This window comes from Manacus candei, unplaced genomic scaffold (assembly GCF_025592945.1).
Source record: "Manacus candei isolate 608988 ecotype Guabito, Panama unplaced genomic scaffold, ASM2559294v1 h1tg000057l, whole genome shotgun sequence".
Taxonomy (NCBI): Eukaryota; Metazoa; Chordata; class Aves; order Passeriformes; family Pipridae; genus Manacus; species Manacus candei.
In genome coordinates, this window is record NW_026138105.1 from 7436615 (window position 1) to 7445649 (window position 9035).

General features: G+C 43.8%; 1 protein-coding gene across 1 annotated transcript; it reads right to left on the bottom strand.

The window, feature by feature from the left end:
- Positions 1-2083: 2083 nt before the first annotated feature.
- On the bottom strand, positions 2084-8556 carry CBLN4 (cerebellin 4 precursor). The gene is made up of 4 exons (XM_051803350.1): positions 8480-8556; positions 7522-8082; positions 5990-6106; positions 2084-3389 (listed from the first exon to the last, which is right to left on the bottom strand). Exons 2-4 carry the CDS (start codon positions 7795-7797, stop codon positions 3192-3194), a joined length of 591 nt encoding a protein of 196 aa, XP_051659310.1. The 5' UTR covers positions 7798-8082; positions 8480-8556; the 3' UTR covers positions 2084-3191.
- Positions 8557-9035: the final 479 nt, after the last annotated feature.

Sequence of the window (9035 nt, forward strand, 5' to 3'; positions counted from 1 at the left end):
TCATGTGGCTAAAAGGTTTTCTTGCACAATCAACCTTTGGAAGCTACAAAGTTCACTGCAAAGTGGATTTATGCTCAAGGCTGTGGGTGTAGATCCTCAGCACGTTCTGCAGCAGGGATACATACAGAGGGAGGAATAATTCTGCCCTCTCCAGAACCAAGAGGACTGGATCATGGAACAGAACAGGAGCAGAAAACCGGTTTTAACCTTTACAGTGCAGCTCAATGCAGGTTTAAGTTCTTGAAAAAAAATCAAACCTCTAATCTTAAATACCTTTTGAAATGTGGAGTGTCTCCTGAGCTGTTGCTGCTGAACAGGAAAACTGCTCTAGAAGTAACATGGGGAGGCAGAAGGGGAAAAAAAGGAATGAGAAGGGAGAAGAGAAACAGGATTTTCCAGACCCGGCTCATCCTTCTCTTTTGGGAGTGACTCCTACTGACATAACTCTGGGGCAACACAATAACACCTGCAAAGTAGCTCAAATTGTGGTCTAAACCCCACAGTTTGTTGCTATTTAAACATTTAAATGTGAGCTGAGAACCCTGCCTGTCCCCAGACCCATCTCTGAGTGCTCAGCACTGTGTGACAATATCAGGAGCTGCTTTCCAGGGACTCCAGTGAAATTTCTCCTTTAACTGGCAAAATAAGGATTTTAGAAGCTGACGGCAAAAATTTAGGATATTTCAATCAAAGTGTATCTCCCTAATTGAATAACTTCCCAGCCTCTCTAGTTGGAGTTTAAGTAACTGTTGAGGACTGAAGCAACCACAAATGTTTTGCCAAGGGGAAATCACCACTACATTAAGGTAGTTCAGGATTATTGCTGAATGCTGAAGGCAGCTTTTAAAGATGATATGTTTACAAATTAAAGAAGTTAGATACATTTGATCATTCTGAAAGTATACTGACACCTTTAATGCCACTTTTCTTCTGTCTGTGTAGCAACATGTCTTTTACATTACATATATTTCAATGGGTGAGATTTCAGATTTTACCAATCTTATACAAAATATTGATGTTCCCCTCTGAAATAAACCCTTATGACAAATAACCTCTTTATAACATCATGCATACTATGTGCTGCAATCCCAGGGTGGTTCAGATATACATATATATATATATACACACACACATTTGGGGGGTACAGCAGTAACGCTTTTTGATTGGTCATAATAATTTTTTATATTTTTCAGCCACGTAAATCATTAATCATCATTCATTGCCAAGTCCTTCTACTTCCTCCCAAACTGCAGTGCTCAATATTGGGTCTAAAAAATCGCCTCCTCATCTGACATCTCATAGAGGGGGAATATTCCCTCCTCCCCTCCTGAAATGGCCCAAAAATCCTGTATGTTGGGTGTTGAACAATAAAGAATTTGGGGACAGTGTTGGGCACTGATTCTCTGGCATTTTTAATCAGGAGCATCAACCAACCAACTGACTTTAAATCAATGAAATATCCATTTACAGCAGCTGGAGCAACATGGCACTGCACTTGACTAACAAGTGAACAAATTGGAACCAGGTCATCTAAAGCAGCAAATTCCAGCCTAAACTGGCTCTCAGGGAAGGTCCCAGTTGCTGCAGGTCCTTCCATCCAGAAACATTTTCAAGTACACAGTATTTTTTAATTTAGAACCATATCCTTCATGATATGCAAGGCACAAAGATCCATCAATTCAGTGTCTATTTTGGGCACGAGGGATGAAGGTTTCATTAGCAGCTCCTGTGAAAATCATTTTATTTAATATTCAATTTGATGGCACTGGAGTTTCATGCTGATGGTAAAAACCTAAAGCAACAGGTTTCATCCAAAACCCTTTGGAATCAATGTGATTCTTAACAGTAACTTCAGTGAGGCCAGGATTTCTGCCTAAATCATTTTGTTTTTTAAATAAAATGCATAGGTTATTTTTAGATCCTTCTGATTACCTCTAGGATTCTGCCAGACTAACTTATGGCAGTTTTCCTGCCTCCTGGGGTAGTTTCTGTGAATCCCAAAAGCTTACATTTTGCATATAATAATTATATCCAATAAAAAAATAGCATGAAGCAACTTCCAAAATCCAAAAGTCAAAAATTAAGCTAACATATATTAATCTTTATTATGTAACAGTGATATAATAAATAACTATGAATTCACATGACCTGTACAAAAAGCTGAAAAGCTTTTGTACCAAGTTAGGTACCAGCTATTTGGATTTAACATTTGTTAAATATATGACCTAAAATTATATACAGTTGTGGAGTTAAGGCAAAATCAGATTTAACACAACAGAAGGTTTGAAAAATACACATAAATACAAACAAGGGGGAATCTCATCTCCAGCTAACAAAGTGGTTGTGTCTAAGGAAGGAATCCCTTAGGATTTTAATAAAGCAGTTTTTATAATTCATTTTAATTAAAATTGAAGAATAAGTGTGAGACTTCCTGCAGGGTAAAGCTGTTTTGCAAAGCTGTGCCTGAATGATCACCTTTAACCCTGGTAAGTTTTGTCTTAATGGTTATAATCTGCTATTCTTTTTAGAAATCAGCAGGTGGAAAAGAGGAATATCTTTCATATCCGACTAAAATACATCCATGACCCTTTAGTTTATGTGGGCTACACTTGATGGGAGCAGAGACAGAGCTTAAATATCTGGGTGAACCATCCAACACACAACACTCAGAGGAGAATTAAAGTCAACCACTTATCAATAATAATTACCTCTCTCAAGACAATGGAATAGATCATGGCAGTAAAGTCCCAGTGACAAAAACATGTATGACCAATATATCAATATACAGTTCTTTGGCAGCAACACACTAACTCTTGATTGAAGTCTGAACTCAAACTCTCCTAAATTAAAGACCTGGTTGCCAGTTTTTTTTCATAATTAAAGAAAATCCACTTCTCTCATGAATCCAGTAAGTCCAGAAAATGTGATTGGAATAAATCTTGCAGGCAGCTTTAGACTGTAATGTTAAGCATAAATATTTATTGTCTGCTTTAGTCTCAGTCCAAACATATTGTATTTAAACACACAAAATTCTGTGAAACTTCTGAGTAGTTCAAATGGGGCCAAAATCCACAGGGAGAATCCATGAAAAACCAATAAAGAAACATCAATCCCATGATGATAAAATGATCTTCGTGTAACAGAGGCAATGGTGAGTCCACACCTGGATGAATGTCACAGGAAAATTGACTTTACAGGGGGAAGACCAGAAAGCCAGAAAACGTAGAATACTGCCATCCACCGACCAGATTACCTTTCTCCAGTTTCAGGTAAACCTTATCCTCCTTGTCCAGATAGAGCAGGACTCCATTAGTGGCAGCTTCACGTGTGACATCCTTGTCCCCAGCAAAAGCAGAAATGACTGGCTTTCCATTCAGCATCAAATTAACCTGCAAGAGAAAAACCACTGAAAAGCTCCAATTAACAGCAAAACACCAAGAACTACCCTTGGATATTAAGTACAGAATAAGAGCCCTGCTAAGATCCCAGTCTTCACTGGTTTTTGGATTGTTTTAAACTAATAATTACATTTAATTGGTGTGTACGAGCACATTGGTGTTACGTGGTCTGGACTTGTAGAGGGAGTTATCACCTCAATTTGCATCACTTTGCCTGTGTCAGGGGTTATTTAGGGTTATTTATGTATACTCAGGGGCAAAAAAAAAAGGCATTTTCAAGAAACTTGGGCCCCCAGAGACGTGATACAGGCACCTAATGAGGTGTCAGAGGCACCACAGTGGCCTGGGAGCTCACACTTCAGTGGCAGCAAAATCTCTACCCCTCCCATCACCGATGGCAGCTTAGTTTTAAAGTCTGTAACCAATCTTTAGCTTTATAAACCACGGTACTGGCTCCAATTTTCTGTAAAACCCTTCTGAAAGTCAGCAGAGCCTCTGCTCTGAAAGTAGCATCACAGACACTCTGTGAACAGAGATGGGCAGGGCTGAGGGAATGGACCGATCTGGGTATTTTTCATTTCCCCCATGGCAAACTGTTAGCTCTGCTTTTTCTTTTTAAACAGCTCTAATGCAGTCACACAGGGGTGAATTGTGAAATGCTCTTTCATGTGGAGTGTGCTGGCCTTGCATATGCTCCCATTAATTTTAATGGGAGTCACCACGGGATAAATCACTGCTCAGCAGAAGTCAGGGCAGCAGAATCTGGCCCTTATTTGGGATTCACCTATCTGGGAAATCCACTTAATCAGATGTCCCCGGGGAACAAACTGCAGTTTAATGATATTTAATGGCACTAACAGATGTTCCAGGAGCACAGTGATATCACTTGTGTAGGAGGCCTTGAGGTGATTTAGTGGTGTTTAAAGTCTGCATGAGACTCAAGCCAGTTTGTTCCACTGCAATAGTTTCTGGTTCTCCTTCCTAAGTATCAAACATGCAGAAAAAGGGCATCAAGGGTTCAGTTCTCATTGCTTGGTTTGGATTTATCCCACTCCTTCTGTACCATCTCTCTAGGTTGGGTTCCCCTGCAGAGCATCTTACAACAATTTTAATCACAGCAGAAGACACATCACAGGTTTGCACCCGATGGTCTCACGTTAACTGTGCCAAACCTTTCATCACTTTAGAAACTCTCGATGTATTAAATATTTCAGGCCATGTCACAGGTTGTAACATTCCCTGTCACCAGCCCCAAACTCCCAGGTTTGAGTCCCTGGTGTGTGAAACACCAGCCTGTGCTGGACTTCCAGAAACCAAGCCTTGGCATCTTCCTTGGCAATATGCATTTTAAATCTAATGAACTGGCTGGCATACAGTTATTCAAGGCCATTTCAACCTTCAGCATTTAAGAGAGTGAAAAGAACAAAGTTCGAGGACATTAAACAGTTTATAAGCCCATTACAGAGATTTTCATGAGGTCAGTATTTCACTTAAGGCTTTTGCCATTGCCCTGAAGGGAATTAAGATTTCCCACTGTAAAATGAAGGCAAATTTCACCGGGGATGTGACTGTGTCCTGCACCAGCTCTCTGCCATCTCCAGCTTTTACACTTTTCCCAGGAGCCAGAGCTGCCACAAAGCAAAGTCTGACCACTCCTCCTGCAGAAATGCATTTCACCTCAGCCTTGCACACTGAAAACCACATCCAGGAGCAAGACAGAGCAGAGAAAAGCATCAGATACTTCTCTGAAACTGGTGGTCTCATGGGTGGAAACAAAGGAAGCCACAGATGTCATTCCAGAGCTAGAAAGCCAGGATGTATGCCACAGAAAATGCAGGACCTGGCATGAAGATTAAGGAATGCACTCTAAGGAATTTACTGTTGGCTCAGCAAAGGGATGTTCAGGAACTTAGAGGCTTTTCCTCAAAGCTAGTACATATTTATATTTAATTAGGCAGTTCAGCTGCTATTAAGCTACAGAAGAAAGTGCAAAATTACTCCTTTTTCTCTAATATATGGCACATCTTTTATACATTATATGGTGAAAAAAAAATTTAAAGTGCTATAAAGGTGCCTTAGAAGACATCCCCGTAGAGATACAGCATTTTGGTGTGGTTACAGAACAAGTAGACCACGTTGACTAAGGGGATAATGAGCTACCTGGCATCAGGAGCTGTCGACCAGGTCAAAATGTTACAAAAATAGTCAAATCTGATGTAGATCCCCAGAATTCCTGTGTTCCAGACAGTTTAACCTGAAGGAAAATATGACTCTTCAATAGTATTTAAGCAATTAAGTGAAATTCAGAATTCTCTTTTACTACTGGATCATTCATTCATTGAATTCTTTATATCACCCCAGTTTTATGAGTGAAGCTGTGGCAATTTATCTGTGGTGAGGATCTTGCATTGTCTCAGCTATTCAGTTTAAATTAATTCACTCAGCTGCTAGGAAGTCAACACCACAGGTTGCTGTAAACTAAGCATTTTTTCCTTGAAAGAGTGTTAAATACTCCTGTGTTCAGTCGAGATCCCATTCCAAACAAACAATTTAGGGAAAAGATTTTACAATCATATACTTGATCGACGTACCTGAATTGTTTGACTCTGATAGACTTTAATTACGTGGAAATTGAAACTGTAAATTCCTTTTCTTGGTGCTACAAAGACAGACTCCAACGTGAAAAAATTGCCCACATTTACTAGGATCTACAAACAGAAAAATAGAACATGGGAATTAGTACTGGTATTGAGTATTAAATAAAAACACAGATTATAACTTTAGAAACCATTCACCCATGGAAAATTTTTAATCTACATCTAAGCTGGTTTATTCATCTTCTCTCAATTAAGTTGGAATAGCTCATGCTATGGATATTTAGTTGTATTTATAGTACAACTTTACTACAAAAACAAACTAGGGTGGAAATTGTTTCCTACTTTGCTACTATGTCATACCTTCAAGTCCTTTCTTCCTTACATGTTTAGAAGGGATTAAGTAAAAGCATTTTTGTTCATCATTCCCCAAAAAATGACATCAAAAACACTAATTCTGGGAGTGGCAAATGGTTTTAAAAAGCAATGGTCAAGCCAACACTGGCTTCCTCAAAGTGCCAAGCTGTGAGGAAGGACACACATGAATGATACAGTTCATTCCCCAGTTTACAGCCAGATTTGCTGTAAAACCTGGCACATCCCAGAAAAACTGTGAGCCTTTCCTGCTTCAGTTGTTTTTGTAAGCACTAACAATAATTTGAGTTTGATCAAACAGAGACAAGTAACAGAGGGGAACATATTAAATGAGTGCATCATCCATATGCTGCCCATCTTCTCTAATGACTAGATTGTGCTTCCTTTCCGCTTATTTATGCTTTATTTTTAATTGCTATTTTCAGGCTCCTTTATGCCAGGCACAGCCCTAGAAAGCCACTAGGAACGTCCATGGAGTTATGATCATTTCACACTCCCAGCATTGGGCTGTGTGACATATCTGGCCCCAGCTGTCACGACAATTTACTGTTCATTACAACAGGGTGTAGGAAGAAGAATAACCCTCAATCTCGATTACTTTGGACCTGCCCCAGGACAGGAGCCGGTGTTGAAACGTGTGCTGGCACCTGCACGTTAATACTGGTGCTGAGCTGCACAGGGCTGTGCCGTGAACCTGGGAGTGTTCAGGGAAAGTTTAAGGATATTCCCTTGAAATTCTTTCTTCTTTCCCCGCTCAAAAGATGAACAAACAGTCTAAAACCTACGCAGGCTGCTCACACCTGAGGACCCCCTGTCCCCAAGCCCCCCGGGGCCGTGTCCCCCCACCGGTGCCCTCCCTGTGCTCGGTCCCCGCGGGACCCCGGGAGTTGCTGGGCTCCATCTGCCAGGGGCTGGGGGGCTGCGGAGGGGCCGGTACCGCCCTCCCTGCATCCTCCCCATCCCCGGGGGGCACCCGCGGCACTGCTGCAGCCCCTCCAGCTCCCCCCTGCCCGGTCCCTTCTCTCCGGGGGTGCCCGCAGCAGCCGCCCCTGCACCCCAACTTTGTGCGGGAATTTAGGGAAGCGGCGGCACCTGTTGAGGATGGCGGGGGAGGCACCGGCCCCGCGGGGATGCCCCGGGGCGCCGCCGCTCACCTGGTCGAAGTAGATGATGCGGGTCTTGTTGCTCATCTCGGAGGGCTCGTGGTTGGTGCTCCGCACGGCCGAGAAGGCGACCTTGGAGTTGGCGGCGCGCACGGAGATGCCCAGCGGGGACGAGGACGAGCCCTTGGCGTCGGTGGCCGGGTTGGAGTCGCAGACCACCAGGCACTTGCCCTCCAGCACGATGGGCTCCGTGTCGTTCTGCGCCCACGCGGCGGGGCCGCCCAGCGCCAGGGCGAGCAGGACGGCGGGCAGCAGCCGCCAGCCCATGGTCCGCACCCGCGGCCGCCCGCTCCGCGCCCCGCTCCGGCCACCGCGCCCGGCACCGCGCCCGGCACCGCACCGCGCCCGCCGCGCTCAAAGTCCTCTCTCCGCCGCCTTCTCCCCTCCGTCTCTTCTCTCCTCTCCCGCTCTTCTCCTCCTCCTCCTCCCCCCGCCACCACTTTGTGCCGTTCTTTTTTTTTTTTTTTTTTTTTTTTTTATTTTATTTTTTCTTCTCTTCTTTTTTCTCTTCCCGGGTCCTTTCGCGAGCTCTTTAAAACACGCCTCGAAAAGCTGCCGGACAAAATACACGCTGGTCGGGGCCCCCTTCCCGCATCAAAAAAAGAGAGTGAGAAGGGGGAGTGGGGAAAACAAAAGCCCTCAGGTGAATTATTGATGAGAGAGAGAAAGGAGAGGTCTTGAAGAAATAAAGCCATTTGACGTTGCCATGATCGCCGCTGCTAGGCTCCCTCTCCCCTTCTAGCTGGAGATCCAGGATGCTCGGAGTGGTGGAGCGGAGAGGTGGTAGCTCAACCCAAAGCTGCCAGATCCTGTCTCTGATAGCACTGACAGGGTGCTGCAGACTCCACTTCTCTCTCTCTCTCTCTCTTCCCCCGCTCTCTCTGCCACAAATTCCACACACACACCCCCCTCCAGTAGTTATGTCATAACAAACCTGCCCAGCTCTCACCTAGCCGGGCACATGGGATGCTTCCTTACTAGCGACCCTCCCCTTGGAATTACCCCCTACTCGTACACACACTCCAGTCCTCCCAGGCAACTTTTTAAGCAGCTACAAAGCCGAAGGGAAAGCACCAAAGCATTGCAACGTCCCCTATTTTCAGAAGAAGGAGGGGGAAAGCACTGCAACCTGCTTGAAAGGCAGCCCCTAAACCTGGAGGAGTTTCCAGGACACAGATTTCTTGTGCAAGGATTTGCAGGTTGAATTTTGGTGTGACACCCCCACCCTGTGCACCCTGCTGCTGGTTCCCTTTCACAACCAGGAGAGAAGCAGCTTTCCTAAAACCCTTCACACACATTGACATCACCAACAGGACTTTACTATCTGCTCTTTGAGTATCAACATGGCCAGGTACCACCTCATGGTGCTGCCACATGGCAGCTTCTGGTAGTGGTTTGATTAAACCTCTGTCTACTATTAATTTATTTTTTTTATGTGTGCTGGAAGGATTGGAGCAGGAACCTTAGCTTAGTACTCCCATATATTTCAAGATTATTAAAACCAT